At 51.1% G+C, this 19,981-nt stretch overlaps 1 protein-coding gene across 4 annotated transcripts in view; it reads left to right on the plus strand.

Annotated features, from left to right (window-relative positions):
* The window catches only part of CLEC16A (C-type lectin domain containing 16A), a 209,345-nt gene that overhangs the window by 151,692 nt on the left and 37,672 nt on the right, over positions 1 to 19,981 (plus strand). For all 4 annotated transcript variants that reach the window (XM_059898662.1, XM_059898664.1, XM_059898663.1 and 1 more), the window contains exons 19-21: positions 1,318 to 1,469; positions 3,600 to 3,804; positions 5,514 to 5,678. In XM_059898662.1, the coding sequence (XP_059754645.1) occupies positions 1,318 to 1,469; positions 3,600 to 3,804; positions 5,514 to 5,678 (522 nt within the window). The remainder of the gene's footprint in view (positions 1 to 1,317; positions 1,470 to 3,599; positions 3,805 to 5,513; positions 5,679 to 19,981) is intronic.

Raw genomic sequence — 19,981 nt, forward strand, 5'->3', positions numbered from 1 at the left:
TCAGGACTCTCTTTTAATGTTTCAGTATATTTATCTGTGCTTGTATTTCTTTGTAGGGATACTTTTTTTTTTAACATATCAACATCATAGTTATAAAGTTTTTTTTTATCACCTTGTTCATTTAAAATTGTAATGTCTTTTCCAATGCCATTGCAATTATTTGTAAATAGGATTTTTTACTTGGGTCTTTAATATGTATTTCGAAAGTACATGTTGAATACTTTCTCATTTTAAAATAATTTCAAGAAATACAGTGGTATAGAGGGCAAAAATTAAAGTTCTCCTGTTGATACCACACACACACATACACACACACACACACTCTCCCGCCCACCCCAGTTCTCACTTCCCTCCCCATTGGTAACCACAGTTCACAGTTTGGTTAAACATAATTTTTAAATGGGTATATAATTTTCCATATGATGGGAAAAAAATCATACTCAAGTGGTTCCCCTATTTGGGGGCATTTAGGTTGTTTCCTGGTTCAGCTGTTTCTTTTAAAACATGTTACAGAGGGTTTCACTGGAGGGAACTCAAAGCAGACTGTAGATTTAATGGTCCTGCGTTACTCTGGTAATTTCAAAGCCATCAAGGACAGGCAGTAAATTAGACCTCAAATCTGGGAGTAACTTCCAGCTAAGAGAAGGGACCAAGCATAAGCTGAGGACCCCCTGCTAAATGCTTTACCTACCTGTTCTCATTTTAAGGCATCAGACATCTCAAGATAGGGGACATTATTCCCATTTTACAGATGGGAAACCGTGGTTTAGAGAGGCCAAGTGCCTTGCCCCAGATCGCGCATCATCTAGTGTAGAGCTCGGCTCTAAGTTGTCAGACACCAAACTGAGGTCTTGGTGATTCTATAACCGAGCGAGGGGCTCTTCCTTTCCTGTCTTCACTTAATCTAGGTGAACACCATCACAGGTGTAAACCACCAACGCCTGCAGGGAAGCACTGAAATGTTACTGGGATTCTGGATTTGTTGGATATTTTTTTAGCTACAGGTGCAGTGCCTAATCCACAGCTAACATTGTACTGATGCTTTATGTACTTTATCTGAGTTGGTCCTCACAAACAGTGCTTTGAGTGGGAGGGGCGTGATCCCCATTTTTCAGCTGAGGAATCTGAAGCCCAGAGAGGTACAGTAAGTTGCCCAGCATGACTTGGAGGAGGGACTCAGACCCAGGTGTGTGTGACTTCCAGCCCAGGGTCCGGGGCCAAGCTGCACTGCCCGGCAGAACACAAGTCAGCTGGAGCGTGTCTGTCAAGCTGGGCAGCGGACCGCGCCTCACTCTGCTCTGTCCCCCTCTACCACAGACAACAGCGACCTGATCGCGTGCACGGTGATCACCAAGGACGGCAGCATGCTCCAGCGGTTCCTGGCTGTCGACATTTACCAGATGAGCTTGGTGGAGCCTGACGTGTCCAGGCTGGGCTGGGGAGTGGTCAAGTTCGCAGGCCTTCTGCAGGTACGATGGCCGAGAGCTCCGGAAGCTGTTCTCGGTTGGCTGTACAAACACCCACAAAAGTGTCATCTTTACGGTCAAGTTCTAATGACGTAAGGGCCACGTGAACAGATTATCACTGACAAAAGTTAGAATACCTCACAGATAAGAGCCAGGTCCCCTTTGACCAAAACCCAATTCTGACTCCTCTCGTCCATTATCAGATACGGTGCTTTGCCGAATACGTGTATGACTGTAACTACATGTACTGTTTTTAAAAATTGTACAACATATAGTTGGAAGGGGGGTGTGTGTGTGTGTGTGTATTTTTTATACTGTCACCTTGAATGTATTGTAAACTTTGCTTTTTTCACTCAGCGAAAGTTTTGGAGAACTGACTGTGTTAGTCTCTGCAGACTTACTGGTGTTCTTTTAACTGCTGCCTGACCACACACCAAGGCAGAGTTAGCCCGCACCCTGTGGCTGCTTCCAGCTTTTCACCTTTACAGACGGTGCTGCCGTGAACAGAATTGTCCTGACTTCCTTGTGCACTTGGGCCAGCATTTCCCTAGGGCAGACACCAAGAAGTTGGTCTGTGCCTATTTCCCCTCTAGAATGATTGTTGCCACTGCTGATTTATGGACGTTCCTGTGTCCTCCACCTCTCCAGCAGGCCTGGGCTCTAAACTGCCAAACGTCAAGCTGGAGCGTGGGTTTTCTCAATGTTTGTCTAAATGATGGGTGACTAATGCCAGCTAGTTGGTCGAACGAACCGTGGAACCAAATGAGTTGAAAACAGCCTCCAGCGCACGCCCTCCCCCACCGTCACCCCCGCCAGACCCCTGGGCCCTGACTTGCCCTGCGCTGAGTCCGTTTCCTTGCTGGGCAGTCCTGTTTGCTGGCAAGGCCTTGCCGGGGCGACCCACATCCACCTCTCCAGGGCGACCCACTCCCCAGGAGGACCACCCACGTGTTTGAGGGTGCTGTTGCAACCATTTCCCAGCCTTCTCTTTTTCAAGATCTTTCCATTTAAAAAAGGTCTTTTACAGAAGGTGATGTGAGAAGCAGCTATCTGAAGAACCTCTCATTTAGAAAAAGACTTCCACGTACGAGACTGTCCATTAGGTGACTTAGTGCTTCTTATTTATCTAGGTTTATGATCAATTTCCTTTAGAATTTAGTGTCAGGAAAGTGTTTTTCTCCCTCAAAGGATTAACACATGTCGTCCCTCAGACAATGAAAGCCACATAAACCTTTTCTTTTGGTTGTCTTCCAGTAGCTCTTATTCGTCAGGCCATTATTACGGGCCAGCCTCTCTCTGTGTCTTAAAAGCGTAATATCTCATCTAATCCCCACTGCAACATTTTGTGCCAGATTGAATGCCCGTGAACAGTATCCATCTTGCTTCATGAGCCTTTTCAACATTTTCCCCACCTTTCTGACTTTCATGTCTGTCTCCTGTCTCCTGCTTTTATCTCAGACCTCACTTAGTGGGAAGCAAATTCTTTGCACAGAATCCAATCTGAGGTTTTAGATTGGATTTGTCCTGAGGATACTTGCTGTACGTGAGTTCTCCTCTACCTTTCAAGTGTAACTTTCTTCAAACGTCTGCTAAGTGGTCCTCCCCTATTCCTTTCTCGGAGTTAGCTATTTCCTTTAGGGACCAGGAATTTGTCAGAGACATACATATGGGAGCTAAGGATGCCCCCTTCTTAAGAGAAGCAAGGAAGGAATTGTTACGCTGGAGGAGATCACACCGGAAAGGGCTAGGAACTTGGGTTTGTTATCTCTAGTTCTCCGAAGCAAGAATTGTTGGGAGTTTGTTGGGCTCCCTGAAGCCCCATGAAGAGGCTGGTGTCCCGTGTGTTTACTAGCTGCCTCAAGTCCTCGCGAGGACGGAACCGGCCACCACAGCCAGCATCAGCCACTTGAGCTCTCTGTGCTTCCCACCCCGTCGCTTCCCGCCAGGCCTGGCCTGGTTTGTGCCCATCCTTGACTCTCTCAGACTTGGGGGGCTGATGGTCTCCTCCAGAGCAAAAGCAAAGTTCAATCTGGGGGACCTCATTCTAGATGAGACGTGAATCCAGAGCTTCCGAGCAGCTACCTTCCCCCTGAACCTAACAGACACCCTTTCTTTGGCCTCCTCCCCCCACAGGACATGCAGGTGACCGGCGTGGAGGACGACAGCCGCGCCCTGAATATCACCATCCACAAGCCTGCATCCAGCCCCCATTCCAAGCCCTTCCCCATCCTGCAGGCCACCTTCGTCTTCTCGGACCACATCCGCTGCATCATCGCCAAGCAGCGCCTGGCCAAGGGCCGCATCCAGGCGAGACGCATGAAGATGCAGAGAATAGCTGGTGAGTGCAGCCCCGGCAGGTGTCCTCTCGGCAGCGGGGCAGCAGCTGCCGCAGGCCATCAACATGGCTCTCACATTGACCTTAAGAACCTTGTGACTCCTCTAGAAGAGGAAACGTACGGTTCAGGAATGAGTTGTGTTTTGGTGAGAGAATGGAGAACCCTGAGTGTTTGATTTCTACAAGTCTAGGGCTGCTTGGAAGAGGCAAGCCCTCCCTCCCAAGCAAGAGGCAGCCGTCAGTGTGGGACGACGGTTCTCCCTCCTGCACACGGACGTTCTCTAGCGTATCTCCGCAAGGCGCTTCGACGTTCCTCTGCCACCTCTGACCCTTAAAACAACCCTTGAGCTGAGTAGGGCCTATTCTGCCCATCTTACAGAAGAGTAAACTGAGGCTCAGTGACTTGCCCACAGCCACGCAGGCAGTTAGTTGGCAGAACCCAAACGCAGAACTTCCTACACTAAAGCCCATCCCTTCCTCCTCTCCGTTCCCAGCTCTCATGAGAGGCAGCCCTGCCTGGTGAGGGGCCCGTGACCCAGCACTGGAATCGGAAGTGTCGTTTCACACTGCACAGGGACTGTGGTGAATCTGTGAGGCGGCCCTACACCGCCCAGTGTCAGGAAGGCCCCAGCGTTCTTAGAAGTGAAGGCACTGAAATGAGGGCATTCCCTTCATCAGGGTGGAAGGCACAGCGTCCTCCTCGGGGAAAAGGCGTTCTGTCAACTCCTAAAAATCACGAACAGCCTTTCACAAGAAACCAGTGCCTTTCAGCTCAAGCACCAGTGGTCGTTCTGGTGTGGTCACTGGGAGGCTTTCCAGTCCTCTGGGGGAGAAGGGGAGCGTTCTCGAGGGGTCACCTAAAAATGAACACTTGGAGGGCGGGGTTTCTGGATATTGCGAACTCAGTCATTTCCTGCACGTGCCCCGTTGATTTGCGCAGGCCTGCATCCCATATAGTCCACATCTTATTTCTCACTTAGCTGAAACTTGGCCTCCAAAATCATTACAGAAGCATTTTGTAATGTGCAAAGTGACTTAAATCATTCAGTCCTTTCTCTTAAGATTTATTTCCAGAGGGTTTTTTTTTTTTTTTAATGTAAAGCAATTTCTCACAGCTGGCATGACGGCTAAATATTTCATTTGAAAATTGAGAATTATGCCATAAAGTGGCTGTTAGAACTAACGCCTCGGGTATTTCTCAAATTGATTTTAAAAAGCCCCTCCAAATTGCTGTATCGTGAGATTTCTGCGTGGAAGAGAGGACAGCAACAGAGACACACACACTCATAAGTACACAGGCACACGTGCGTGTAAGTTCTCGCTCACACACTCTTCCCCACACGCATAGATTTGTGAACTTTCACAGCAGAATTGGCCCCGTTTGCTTTGGGGTCTGAAACTGTACCCAAGGCTAAGCCTTGGTAGGGTCTTTTGTGTATGGAAGCCAAGAATCCGAGGTGAAGATGGGCCTGGCATTCATCTCTGAACCACTCTCTAGGCACTGCTTGTGTTATGAGCCTTAGGCGGGACCCTTGGTGTCACGCTGGTCTCCCCAGCTCGAGGCTGCCGGCTGTCTGCTTGGCATTGTCCGAGGGATGTGCCTGGCAGGGCTGTGGCCACACCTGCTACAGTCGCGCCACCCAAAGTCTCGTCGCCTACACTCCCATCCCACGCACGTGCTGAGCTTGAACCACGGGTTTGTTTGAACGCAGCCCTCCTGGACCTCCCGATCCAGCCGACAACTGAAGTCCTGGGGTTTGGTCTCAGCTCGTCCTCCACCCAGCACCTGCCTTTCCGCTTCTACGACCAGTGCCGCCGGGGCAGCAGCGACCCCACGGTACAGCGCTCTGTGTTCGCGTCAGTGGACAAGGTGCCAGGTAAGCCGGCCCCCACCCTGTGCCACCTCCTGTCCCCTCCGGGGAGCGGGAGAGTGGTGGTTCCAGGACCTTCTCTGTCTGGAGCCTGTGTAGGCTTTCCTTCCCATCTCAGAAACCCAGTTTCTTAGAACTTATCAAAGTGCAGCACAAGATTAAACACAAGCCCCAGAAAGAAATCTTGGCTTTCTCTTTGGTGTTCTGCTGCCGGGGTTTGGTTTTCCAGAGATTTGTTTGAGGGTGTGGAAGAACTTCTCAGAATTAAAACTGAAAATGTCTTGGAAGTTTCTTGGAAATACTTTAGATTATTAGTAACGAGGTTGTGGGAGAGTCATTTCCTCCATGTAGGATGACTAGAAAGAGCTAGTGCGTGCAGTTCCTGTTTAAGCCCCTGAAGAAGTGAGACTTCAGAAGAAGGTCCCGCTGCCCCCGGGGCGGCTGCCACTCTCTTCTTTCGGGAGCCTCTCTTCCCACTTTCCCCGAAGCGCATCTCTAACTTTCCTCCCCGCCTCTCCAAAAGAGAAGCATGACTAGAAAGTTCAGGGTCGCCTGGTGAAGCTGAAAGTACTGGTTCTCCAGAAGGGCTGGCAGGCTCCCCGTTCCTGTTCTGACACGTCTGCTTTAAGTAAATCCATATGCATCCCAACCGCTCAAAAGAGAACCTTGCCCTTGGTTACAAAACTAAAGAAAACTGGCCAAGCTGTCCCCTGCAACTTCACTCCTCCGCAGTTAGGGCTTGGAACCTCAATTGCAAATGTGGCAAAATGTTTTCAAAAGCAGTTACCCATTTAAGAACAAAATCCAGTGAAAAGAACCTGACCCAAACCAGGATCCCTGTTTCCCCTCCACCCCATGATTCACTCTGATTTCATTCTTTGATTTGATTAATTCATTTCAGAAATATAGTATATACTATAAGCATATGATTTCTTTAAACCCAAACAGGACATGATAAAATGAAAAATAAGACTACTTGGCCCCAGAAGTGACCATGGTTAACAGTTTCTTGCATTTCCTTCCAGAAATGTTTTGCTTGTCTGTTTTTACACCCGGGGTTATACCATATGTGTGATTCTACATCTTGCTGTTTTCACTTACTGACAAGTCAGTGTTACGTGTAAGCACATGTAAATCGACCTAACGCTCATTCACTGTTGTGTGGTATTTTATCATATGGACGGAACAAAAAAGTCTTTTATAACATTTTGTACTGATGGACATTTGAGTCGTTTCCAGTGTCTTGCTCTTCCATTGTCAAAGTGAACCTCCTCGGGGTATCTTTGTGTAAGTGTGCAAATCTCACATGTCTATGGGATAAATTCCCAGCGGTGGATCTGCCGAGTCAAAGGGGAGGTTTTTTCATCTTAATATATGTAGTCCCAACATGCGCTCTGGAAAAAGTGCGCCAGTTCACGCTGCCGCCCACTGCCTGCAACCGCTTTCATTCTTAAATCGAGTCTTAGGCTACAAGACTGATTGTAGCCCTGCCTCTGTTTTCAGCCATGAAATATGAGATGATTCTGCCTGCTCGGGGGTCTGGAGGCTTCTTTGTTAAAAATTCTCCAGATTGCTTTCTGCCCTGTAGAGATGGTTGCTAAGTAAATATAAATGATGACCATGAGTCTAGGTTAACTAAATACACACTGGCCTGGTAAGAAATCATTTCTTTCTTCCTTTTTTTTTTTTGTTTAACACACAGTTGTAATTTTATTATAACATTTGTATAAGCACCGCTTCGTAATTTTTTAAATTGAAATATAATTGACATTTAAGATTATATTACTTAAGAAATCAGTTCTTTAGGGTCATCAGGGCTTCTCTGAGCTCAGGAACTAATGGGTTAAGGAGAAAAGCTTGGTCCTTGTTTCCGCTCCCCCATCTTTGGAACAAGGCAAGTGTAAATTAATAAACAGAGCCGGATGTCACGTTCTTCGGCCTCTGCATAGCCACCCCTCCGTTTGCAGAAGGCTTTGCAATTACTTACTTCTCCCATCCCGCCTGGGCTCCAGGGGAAGAGTGAGGTTATCCAGTGCTGGGGGTGTCGCCCTGCCGAGAGTGGCCCGGGCCTGCTGCCTCACCGTGGGGGGGGCGCGGGGGGGCACAGCTGGAATGCTCAATGTCTTCTTGCTGGTCCCAGGGTCGGGATACATGAAACTGGGCCAGTTGGGACTGTGGAAGTCAAAGGCGGCGCCTGAACGCAGCCATCCACCCCTTGGCAGTGTCTCTCCCCCGACAGCCCCTGGCGGTGGGGACATTCTCTCAGCTGTGCCCCCGAGGGCGGCTGCTCTGGGGCCTTGGGTGAAGAGGCCTCGCTGCCCCCCTGTCCTCGCCTGGGCCAGAGATGTGACCTGAAGAGCGAGCCTTAGCATGACTCGAGAGAGGGAAGGGAACACCCCCCCCCCCCGCCCCGCTTCTCGCCACCTGCTAGCTCAGATTTGGCCCCGCAGATGCCCAGCATCTTGAGGTCATCGTTCGTTTTCCCTTTGCTCTCCCACACCCACGGGGCTGCTCTGCCTCCAGAACACACCCCGCCGTCTTCCCCCGCCACCAGCATCTCTTCCTAGATCGTGGCAGCGGCATCAGCGGCATTCCCTGGCTTCCAGCCTTGTTCCCTCCCTTCCATGCAGCCAGAGGCATCTTTCTAGAACATAAGTCAGATCACATCATGCCCCTGCCTGTAGCCCTCCAGTAAGCTTCCCGTTGCGCCCGAAACAAAATCCAGATCTCTCGTTCTGACCTTGTGTGATCGTTGTGGGATGGGCCCCAGCCGGGCCTCTCAGGCGCAGCCCCCCGCCTTCATGCTGTCCCCTGCCCCGGCTGTACCACCACTGCTGCTCCTCCAAGTCAGCGCTTCTCAAGGTGTGTTGGCCTCAGGATTCCTTCTTCTTCTTCTTTTTTTTTTTTTTTTGGCCGCATGGCATGTGGGATCTTAATTCCCCCACCAGGGATCGAACCCACGCCCCCTGCAATGGAAGCTCAGGAGCCCTAACCACTGGACCGCCAGGGAAGTCCCAGGACCCTTCATACTCTTTGAAAGGTATTGAGGAATTCACAGAGCTTCAGTGTGTATGGATTATGTTTATTGATATTTCAGGTATTAGAAATTAAAACTAAGAAATACTTTAAATATTTACTTACTCATTTAAAAAATAATAATAACCCATCCTATGCAAACATAAATAACATAGTTCTTTTTTTTTTTTTTTTAACTTTGGGTTTATTTATTTATTTATTTATGGCTGTGTTGGGTCTTCGTTTCTGTGCGAGGGCTTTCTCTAGTTGCGGCAAGCGGGGGCCAGTCTTCCTCTCGGTGCGCGGGCCTCTCATTATCGCGGCCTCTCTTGTTGCGGAGCACAGGCTCCAGACGCGCAGGCTCAGTAGTTGTGGCTCACGGGCCCAGTTGCTCCGTGGCATGTGGGATCTTCCCAGACCAGGGCTCGAACCTGTGTCCCCTGCATTGGCAGGCAGATTCTCAACCACTGCGCCACCAGGGAAGCCCAATAACATAGTTCTTTATGAACAATAAGTGTTTTCCAAAACAGAAAAAGTTAATATTTTATATTTTTTCAAGTCTCTTTAATATCTGGCTTAATAGAAGACAGCTGAATTCTCGTATCTGCTTCTGCTTTCAACCTGTTGTGAGAGCGTGGGCTCTGGAAGACTCCTCTGTGTACTCCTGGGAGAATGAGTGTAAAAGGAAAATGCCGACATTATTTTTATGAAAGTTCTGACCCTGGGAGGCCCCCCAGGGTTCCCCAGACCATGCTTTGAGAACCACTACCCTAACTCACTGTGCCCTCTCCTGCCCCAGGGCCTTTGCATTGAATGTTCTTCCCTAGATCTGTGTGTGGCTACTTCCTGCCAATCACTCAGGCTTCAGTCTGCACGCCACCTGCTCAGAGAGGCCTTTCCTGATCCCCATCGCCACCCCCAGCCCCCCGCATCACGTTAGCCTGGTTTATGTTCTCCATGGCCCTGGGGCTCCGTACCTGGCAGACGTATTTGTGTACCTTCCTCCCCCATGGAGAGGGTCACTTCCACGGGGACCTGGAGTGTCCCCTTCACCGCTGTACCGCAGCCCCTAGCACGGTACCTTCATTCAGTCTTCACTGAGTAAGGAGTGAGGCTTTGTTCTTATTCTCCGCACAGCCTCAGAGCAGATCCTGCCAGATGCCTTCTCCCTGTGCGGACACCAGGGAGACGAGCAATTCCCGCAGGGGCCCCAGACGTTGGGTGGTTTAGGCTGCGGCACTTTGACAAGGGAACACGAGGGAACGGCGGCCCCCAGATCTTCAGCAGCATTCCTCGGCTTAACTCCTGTCACCAAAGTGAGTGAGATGTGCATCCCGGGCACCCGGGTGATAAGACTTGGGTTGGTTGCACTTCAGTTTCACCGCGCTCACCTTACTCAGAGTTTGCTGGAGGGGTCATCGGAAGCCTGGCCCAGGTTGGCCTCCGATGCTGTGGCACCCGTAGCCGCCATCCGGGTATTGCTCTGTGTCCCTTGCCATAGGCCACACTGTTGCAACATCCCAGGCCGGGTGGGATCCTTGCTCTTGCCTGGGAACAGTTCACAGGGGAAGAAACAGTGCTGGCCACCTGCCTCCAGGAGACTGCGGGAAGAGGCAGCTCTACTGTGACACATCTTCCAGTTTTATCTGCAGGTCCAGGTAATTGTCACAGAGCCATTTGTCTCCCCCTTTCCAAGCTATACATGGTTATATTTGATGAAAATATACCTTTCATTTCCTTGGAAGAGATATTAAAGTAGAATATAAATCAGGACTAATAGGCGACTAGCCACTTTGGTGTATTTTTCTTCTTCCATTTGGCTTGGAAAGAAACCACAAATTCTGTTTATTGGCCGGTTTTATGTTTATGGCTCTCGCCCCCATGGAATGTTCAGCTCCACGAGGGCAGAGGCCAGTGTGCGCATGGCTGGGGAGGGAAGGGTCAGCAGTGACCAGCGTGTCTGGCGGGCAGGCGCGGCCGGGTCTAGAGTCCGGCTTTGAGGTGCGGCGCTCCATGGTTGGTGCCCTCGAGGATCCGTTCCACTGACCCACGTTGACAGCTGATTGCCAGAATCTGCCAAGGCAGGGCGGGGTGTTGAAAACTAGCCCACAGTGCAGTCTTCCCATGAACACCCATGGACCAGCAGACCCCAGAGCAGAGGCTGTTCCCGGAATTAACCCTGGGCATCAGGGGGCAGTGGGCTCCAGTCCACGGGCCGGGGCTCTGGCCTCCCTGACCCCTTCTGGGCTCCTTCTGGCCCAGAGGCTGCTCACAGGCGTTCACCTGGGGGTGGGAGGGCTGGTGACAGAACACCACCGTCCTCTGGCTCGGGTCCTACCCAGGCCCTTCCTAATTCTTACCCAAACAGAAGGGCTCTAGAACCCAGCATGTTACGGGGATCGGAGTGGGACAGCCAAGCAGGTTGACACCCACTGGCCCTCACTGACGGGGGCTCAGCGACATGTTTAAAAAAAGTGACCCTTCCCCAGCTGAGGACAATCAGCTGCCCCCCACCAGCCTTTTAGCTCCAGGGAAGGGACGGTCTGCCTCTTTCACTGCGCTCTACCCTGTTCAGGATAGTCCTGTTGCAGTCTGGCCCCTGCCCCCTTTCCACAATCAGCTCCTCTCTCTTCTCTGTCCTGGGCTCTCTTTGCAGATAATAAAACAACCCAGCATTTCATCCCCATTGGCTTTCTGTCTGCACCTCGCGAGGGCCAGGCGCGTCCTATTCAGGACCTCTGTCCTCGCGCTGCCCTCTGGCTGGAACCTGAAACCCTCTGTGAGGCTGGTGCCTTCTCAGCGTTCAGGGCTCCGCTCACATTCCTCTTCGGAGGCCTCCCCAGGGGCCCCACCCACCCCAGTCCCCCTCTGTGCAGCAGCTGGGTTTTAGTTTTTCAATTGAGGTGGAATTCATAGAGCGTAAAATTAACCATTTGACAGTATACAACTCAGTGGCATTTAGTACCTTAACAGTCTTGTGCCACCATCCCCTCTACTAGTTCCAAAACATTTTCCTCAGCCCCAATCAACCCTGTACCCACTAAGCCGTCACTCCCCATCCCCTCTCCCCCCAGGCTTCTGGCACTCACTCATCCACTCTGTCTCTGGATTTATCTCTTCTGGATATTTCATACAAACCCTACAATGTGTGACCTTTTGTTTCTGCCTTCTTTAACTTAGCATGATGTTTTGGAGGTTCATCCGCATTGTGGCATATGTCAGAGCTTCATCCCTTTTCATGGCCGAATAACAGCCCATTGTGTGGATAGACCTCCTTTGATTTATCCATTCTTGCACCTGTTGGTGGCCATGGGGGTTGTCTCCACCTTTTAGCCAATGTGAATAGTGCCGCTACGAGTGTGTGTGTATGAGTTTTTGTTTGAACACCAACGTTCGGCCTTTTGGGCCATCTACCCAGGAGTGGAATTGCTGGGTTGAATAGGAATTTAACTTTTTGAGGAGCTGCTTTCCCACAGTCTTCAGAGCCCTCACCTTTCACTGAAGTTGCCCACTTGTCTTCTCGTCTGCATCACTGCCCTGTGCTAGGATAGAAGGTTCTGGGGCCCTGTTCGTCCTGCCCTCAATGGCTGACACTTAATGAGCGAGCAGGTGCTCAGTGACTGTCGAAGGCGGGTGGGGACGTGGATTGGTAGCTGGAGGCTCGGACAGGTGAATTGTTCCCAGCAGACTGTGACTTGCCTCGCTCGCACCTGGGTCTGGCTCCGGCCCCAGTCGGTTGGGGCTCGGGGTGCCAGAGGGAGAGTGAGCTTCCCTCACTTCTTATCCCACTGGATTCAGGGCGCCATCTGTCTCTGGGCAAACATCGGAATCACTGAGCACGAGGGCCAGTGCTGTGCTTTCCATAGGTGTGATCTTTGTCAAAGACAAACAAAGCGGCCTTATCAGTCACTGACCCAGAACACTAAATAGTTCTGTGGAAAGGCAGTGCGGTTCCAGAGCCAGCCTTTGGCAGCTGAGTAACTGAGAAAGAATGCAAGATTACAGTGCACGGAGAGCCAGCCCAGCTGACCACAAAGCCTCCACTGACATCCGGGGGGGGGAAGACAGGGAGAAAAAAAAATCGATGTTTAATTCATAGACCTCAGTTCTGACTTCTCCCCTGCGGAGAACATACTAGGTGCTAATGTCATCTCATGGCAGTGTTCTCCAGAAACTAATTTTTTAGGCCTGTGATTTTTCTTGTTTCCGATTATAAAACTGGAGCCAGCTCTCTCCTACCAGCTCGCCCAAGGGGAAGAAATACCCTTTCTGGAGTCACATGGGAAGGAGCGCCCTCCCCCCCACCTCCCTCCAGTCTCCCTAGCCCCATGTTAACCCCTCCCAGCCCCCAGCTCCCTGGTCAGAGCCTCGGGCCACTGGGTTGGTGAGTTACAGAAACTTGAATCTGACCCCCGAGGCCTTTGTTTTTTTTATCTAAAGCAAAATATATAGAGCTGCTAAGCACTTTATGCAGGGTTCTTATTTGATCTGCCTCAGAAGGAAGGTTTTACCATTTTCCTCTTCTACATACGAGGAAGCCACCCACCCAAGGTCACACACACCCGATACCCGTCCGCAGCAAGGCTTTGAACGCAGGCCTGCCCAGGTCACACCCTGAGCCCCCACTGCCACCACCTCCAGTCCCTTTCATTCCTGACTCAGTTTTGATGCTCCCGAAGTGACTTCTCCCCACCCGCGGCCTCAGTGGTATCGGGCAAAACCACATTGCTGGCTCCAACCCTCAGCATGTTTCGGACAGAAAAGTCATCTATTTCTGGAAGTGTGGGGTACAGTTTGACTGGAAGAATTAACTGTGCCGGGCACTTTGTATACATTAATTCTATCCTCCGCACAGCTCTGGAAGCGAGTATCACTTGCTCTGCTGTACAGGTAGGAAACTGAGGCTCAGACCAAGCCCACAGAGCTCCCACGGGTGGCCGAGATCCCTACCTCCACTTCCTGCCTCTGAAGACCATTTGCTTCAAGGCTGGCTTGGTGATGGCTGAGCAGCTCCACCTGACGGCTCTGCCACGTGAGAGGTTGGTAGGACAGAACCTGAGGAGAGAGGGGACTCTTGGGTGGCCCTGGCCCAGGCAGAGCGCTCTGCATCCCTGTCTTCTGTGTGACACACCTGCTCCCGAGTCCTCCCGCTCCAAGCCCGCCTCCACTGGATCAGGGACAAACCTGCAAAGCTGTGATGCAGAAAGACACTCTTCTCCCAGAGCCGCCGCTTCCGAACCAGGCTAGGGGTCAGGGTCACTCGAAGGCCATCCTCGTACAAATTTGTTCCTGGTCTTTCACGAACAAAAAGCAGAAACGAGATTTCAGAATCCTGCCTGAGCAAAAGTAGCAGGATTTGTACTTCTTTCAAAGCTGTCTGGCAATTGTGTCTAAGAGATCAGCCTTCAAGTGGCTGAGCTGAGTCCATGGGGTTCCTGCTTGCCAGGCTGCATCTCGGAGTCCCCAGGGCAGCCGTGAAGAGAGAGCCTGAGGATACTGTCAGGCTGGGAGCACGCAGGCCTTGGCAGGAACCACGTTCCCAAACCAGGGCCCCCAGTGTTTCCCCCTGAAACGTGCACCCTCCAAAGACACTTTCCCAGTAGACACACCAGCACTTGTCTGAGGAGCCCTCTTGTGAAACGAGCGCTCAGTAGGCAGAGCCAGCCATCGTGCTCCAGACAGGCTTTTACGGGGACGCGGTGGCTGGGAGGAGAAAAGAGTTCCGAAGAATTGAGTGTTGCTTCACTTGTCGAGGTCATTACCCACCTCCGACGCTGAAGCAGCTGAGTGCCCTGGAGCCTTCTGGCAATGACGGTGCATCAGGGAGTGGGTTGCCGGCAGAGAAAAGCTTGGGAGCCCAGGCAGTGGGGTGTGGGAAGAGACCAAAACCCCAGCTTCATGCTGCCATTTGACCTTGGCTACACCTTGGATTGTTCTGTGGGCTCGGGCAGGCCCACACGGGGCAGCCTCGCTGGCAGCACAGGACAGGCAGGTGTGTTCCAGAGCAAGCGGCACAGCTACTCGTGTGCATGCCTGTCCCCGCCCCCAGAACGCAGCTCCTGTCACTTCTCGACTCCGGACTTCTTAGTATAAGTGAAGTACGTTAATTGCAGAACAATTGGAAAGATGGAAAAGTACCAAGAAGAGATAGAAAGGATAGACTGTCCGGTGTCCTGCCCCATTGTTCTTTCTGTTCATCCTTTGTGGGGTTTCTTTTCTCAGCAGCAGTGCTTGCCCAGGTGAGAGTCAGCGAAGGAGGTGGCTTAGCACAGCCCTGGAGCAGACTGTCAGGTTCAAGTCCTGGCTCCACCTCATCCTCGTTACGTGGCCTTGGGCCAGTTAGCCACCCCTCTGGGCCTGTTTATTCACATAAAAAATGGGGATGATTCTTAGCAGTGTGAATGTACTTAACACGACTGAACTGTGCGCTAAATAATAGTTAAGGTGGTACATTTTATGTTATGTGTATTTTACCACAATTAAAAAGGAAATAAAAGTGAGGATGGAAATGTCACCTAGCTCATTAAGCTCCCGTGAGCATAAAATGAGTTAATTCCCATCAGTGCCTGGAACAATTGCCTCCCCTTGTGCAGCGTGCAGTAAAGGTTATCTCAGTATTTTTTATGGTCGTTGTTATTAGTCAAGGCTGACCCTTGGGACCCCAAATGATAAGTTCCCTTTCTACACGTTAAATCAGTTTGCACAAACTTAATAATCCAGGGGCCCCTCCTGCTGTAAATAACAACCAAAAAAAAAACACCCCGCAGTTGTACAGATTTGCTCATTTCAGAAAGGCTTTTATCAGGTGCTGATAAAACACCAGGGCAGAATTTCCTTTCCCCTGCAGAAGGGCCATGAGAATTCTGGTCACATGATTTGCCTGAGGTCCCACAGCTCTAGAGGCAGAGCCAGGGCCAGAGACGAACAGAGACATGTCCCCTGCAGCCCCGGGCCCAGCACATACCCGTGCACCCCTGACACTGGCTGCCATCATTGACTCCACGCCTGCCTGAGCCGGGCAGTTCCCACTGAGCCTCGCAACAGCCCTGGGGGGCTGGCGCCTTTCCTCAGTGTGCTAACCAGGAAACCGGAGCTCAGAGAAGGGGAGCACCTGGCCCGTCGGCTTCCCACTCCACGAACCCCTGTGTCTTCAGTCCTGAAGATTATCCGGTGGCAGAACACCTGAGGATCAGGTGTGCTTCAGGAACCCTGGGAACTATCGCTGTCTCCCGTTCCAGGAGCACAGAAACCAGCAGAGAACGTGACTGTATTCTGTGGATGCAAGTCTCTGCGTCTAAAGGGACAGTCCATAAAGTTATTTGAAGAAACTTTCCAAGCCTTTTCCTATTGATGTTTCTTTTTTGCTGCTGAGTCATTTGTTTTATTAACTGCAAGTTATCATTAGCAGACAAGTGATTACAAATGCTAAGGATCGAAGGCTCGTTTGTGGGATAAAACTCAGAAACTGAGAAAAGTCTAGCCCTTAATTTTATCTCTGAATTGGAAAAAGACCCCTTTGATTTGATTTGAGCTTTTTTTTTTTTTGTCTTAAAATATCTCCCGACTTGCTCAAGGAACCCCAGGGTTCCCCCTGGAACAGGGTTTGAGAACCACTTTACCACTTCCCAAGAATCAGTCATAGTGCCCACCTTGAAATCTGAGAGGAGGAGATGCCAAGTAAGCGGCATTGCTTAGTGTACAGACGGCTGGAAGGAGAGTTGTTAATTCACGAGGACCTGCAAAGCGGGAGAAGAGCCAAAACAGAAGGTGGGGACGGGACACAATTATAGCACTCACAGGTTCACAGAGGCCTAAGTCATTGGGTCTTCCACATGTCCTCTCCTCTGTGCCCTAGACGGCCCCCTCAAAGCATGGCAGCTCCTAGGGGCCAGGGTAGGAGACCACCAGGAGAGAAGGAATTGGGGGCGGGGGGCAGGTGAGGGAAGAACTGGCATTTTTTTTTTTAAGGACTTTAAAAATTCCAAGGAAGTTACATGATGCATACTCTAACTAGGGTCGGGAAAGGGAGGATCTTTCTGAGGTCTCTCGTGAAGTAAATAAATGCTGTGCAGAGCTACATATAAAGAGGACCAGATCAGGGAGAAGGACTTATAAACAGGTCGTGCAGAGCAGAGAGGCGGGCATGGTGGGGATAACACGTGCGAAGGCTTGAGGGAGCAGGTAACATTTGATGTCACGGCCGTGAGATGTGATTAGACACAGCCTGGAAAGCTAGGCGGGGTCAGATGGTGAAGGGCTTCCGGCCCTGCTGAAGGGTTGTACGTTTATCCTGGAAGCAACAGGGAAGGGACTAAGGAAGAGGAGTGATGAGTCGGGAGGCTTGGGTTTTGATTGACTGGAGTTGGAAGGGCAGGGGAGACGGGGGTGCCAGAAAGGAGCGAAGCACCCTCCCTTGGCGCTCACCACCGGTGCAGTTTGAGGCTGTGCCCATCTTATGGATGAGAACAAGTCTCCACAGAGGTACCCTCTTCCTCAGCTTGGTATATATCCTTCGATACCTTTTCAGGGCATTTACATACTATACTTGTACTATAGTATTATATTGTCTTTTTTTTTTTTTTAACCTAAATGAATGCTATTTTCACTCAGCAGTATGTCTTGCATTTGTTTTATGTGAGTTCATAAGAGTGCCCTCATTCATTTTTGACTGCTGCGGAGCAGTCTGTCATGTGGGCAAACTGTTGTTTATTTAGCCAGTCTCCCATTGATGGATGTTCAGGTTGTGGCCAATTTTTTGTCTTCAGCGAATAGGAGCGCCTCCCTGGCCCCTTGCACAAGGATTTCCCTGGGGTAAGAAACATGAAGCGAGTCCAGAAATATGTAGGCCGTGGAACTAACAGGATTTGGTGACCAGTGAAGTGGGTGGGTGGAGGGCCACAGGGCTAGTTTCAGGCAAAATATCAAGGAGCCTCAGTTTCTCTGGGAATGTTCTCTGTGTATTTAACAAGGGCATTTTGATGGCCCAACTTCTGACCCAGGAAAATCCTCATTACTTGTGGATGTTTTTCTATCCAGAAGGCCTTCAGGAGCTGTGATGATTGGAAAAGTTCCCAGGGGCTGGCAGGGGTCTCCAAGGGCCAGCGCACCCATGGCTTGTTGTCGCAGACAGAGTGTGGTGGCAGGACAGAGCCACCAGGGGGGTCTGCCCCTACCTCCTGGCACCCTGCTGAGGGTCCAGCTCTCTGGGATGCTTCTCTGTCTGTAGCCAGCATCCCATGACTGAAATACAGCTTCCTTTATTTGTAGGCTGTCCAGCCATGGCATTTTGTATAAGTGTGCTTTTCTCCGAAAACACACACACAATTTTTTTTTTTTAACATCTCAAATCCCCAAAGGGCCAGAAGTCAGTATTATCCCAGCATAACGGGAATGGCTGTTTTGTGACATCTTTCACACTTAACCAGCCTACTTCCTTTAAGCCCCAGAGTAATCACAAAAACATTCCAAAGCCCATCAAATTGGGGCTGATGAATTGTTTTACTCTGTCCCTGTCTCTGCCTGCTGTGAACTCAGGTCCTTGAAAGCTGCATCCTTACAATATGATTTGAGAGTAGACACTTTAACTGTGTGAAATACTAAGCTCAGACTGTGCTTTGCAGTGACTCCCCCAAAATATTTGTGAGTTTATAAAAATTCAGGTGCGTGGTGTATGTGGTACGTACTTCTAGCGTCACAGGTTTTTTTTAAGGCCCCAGGATAAAAGTCCCTTTTATTGAATGCCAGCTATGTGCTAGGCACTAGGCCAGTTGCTTTACAGAAAATCAGGAGGTAAATATGTGAAAACTGTCCTGTGACTAATCCCACTTTTGCAGATGGGCAAGCAGAAGTCAAAAGCAGAGTCCCTTGCCCCGTGTCCCAGAGAGACTGAGCCTGGTTTCTGACGCCTGCTCTTTATAATGCTTCTGCCTGCTTCCTGAGAAAGAGATTATCTCGTGCTCGGTGTTCTTTCCTTTCCTGCTAAGTTGACTTGAAGCCTCTGTGGTGCTTCTGGGGTAAAGCTGCCCTTTGTTGTGGCTTTCTGAGTGTGTTGACTTCATCAGCTACGGTTGGGCCTCAGGTGCTGGGTCCCATGCACCCTCCAGCTTCTTGAATCGAGCAGGTCCCTGTCAATGTGATGGAATGAGCCTCCCCTAAACCGCCCCCCGCCCCCCCACTCTTAGTAAACTGGAGAATGTTCTGAAATAGTTGACGTTTATAAAACCTCGGGTGTTTTGGATAAACGCTTTGTGTGTGTGTGCCAGATTTCCTGCCCGATGCCCAAGGGAGATGTCCACCCGCTCAGAGCAGCATCCTAGTGCCCTGTAATAGTGCCCGGGCCTGGGGGAGGCTGCGGCCCGCTCATCGTCCCCTCTCTGATCTCTTCACTCCACCCTGAGCAGACAGCAAATGCAGAAACCACCCTGTACTGACTCCTGGCCCCACTGGGTCAGCCGAGGGGCCCTCCATGCCAGCTGGGACACCCACAGGAAGCTGCTGGCCTCAAGCCACTTAAAGGATACCAGCATTTGGGCACCAGTGTGTGCCACCATGCTGTTCAAACCTGCCACGTCCCTGCCAGGGAGCCCTTGCCACAAGGAAGTCAGGGGCACACGTCCTGGAGTCGGCCCATCTGGGTTTAACTCGGTACCTGCCCATCAACAGCTGTGTGATGTCAGGAAGTTCCGTAAGGCCCCTGAGCCTCAGTCTCCTCTTCTGTCAAATGGGGCTGATGATAGGACCTGCCTCGCTGGGGCAGCTCAGCCCTGTGGGTGCCTCACGCTGTCCCAGTATCTCAACAACTGCTTGTTGAGGGGCGGGGGGGGGGAGCCAGAGGGCTCAAGCAGCCCGCCCCCCTCCCCTCGCAGGGCAGCTGGCCCAGCTCCTCCAGGCCGCTCCACAGGGAGCTTGCATGTAATCTCCCCAGTGCCCTCAGGCTCTGCCAGGCAAGGGCACCTCTGGGCAGCTGCCCTGATAGAGCCACCAAAGAAGGAGCCCCCGTAGGCGGCATGCACTCTTCCAGCACCTCCTGCGGCCGACGGCCACGTGGGGAGCACACATAGAAATGGGGTGACCGTTGTACTAGAGATCATGGGGGCAGTCTCACCACAGGGGTGTTGCCTACAGGACCCATGCGCTGGAACGCAGGAAGTAAGGTGCGTGGGTAGGGGAGCAGGTGGCCGAGGTGGGACGGGGCCGGCCTGGGGAGGGCGTGTGGATTTCATACTGAGCGGTCCGGGGAGGGCTGCGCCTGATTGGTGTCTGTCTGCGCTTGCGTGGCTGCTGGGTGGGGAGTG

This window comes from Balaenoptera ricei, chromosome 15 (genome assembly GCF_028023285.1).
Source record: "Balaenoptera ricei isolate mBalRic1 chromosome 15, mBalRic1.hap2, whole genome shotgun sequence".
NCBI classification, from domain to species: domain Eukaryota; kingdom Metazoa; phylum Chordata; class Mammalia; order Artiodactyla; family Balaenopteridae; genus Balaenoptera; species Balaenoptera ricei.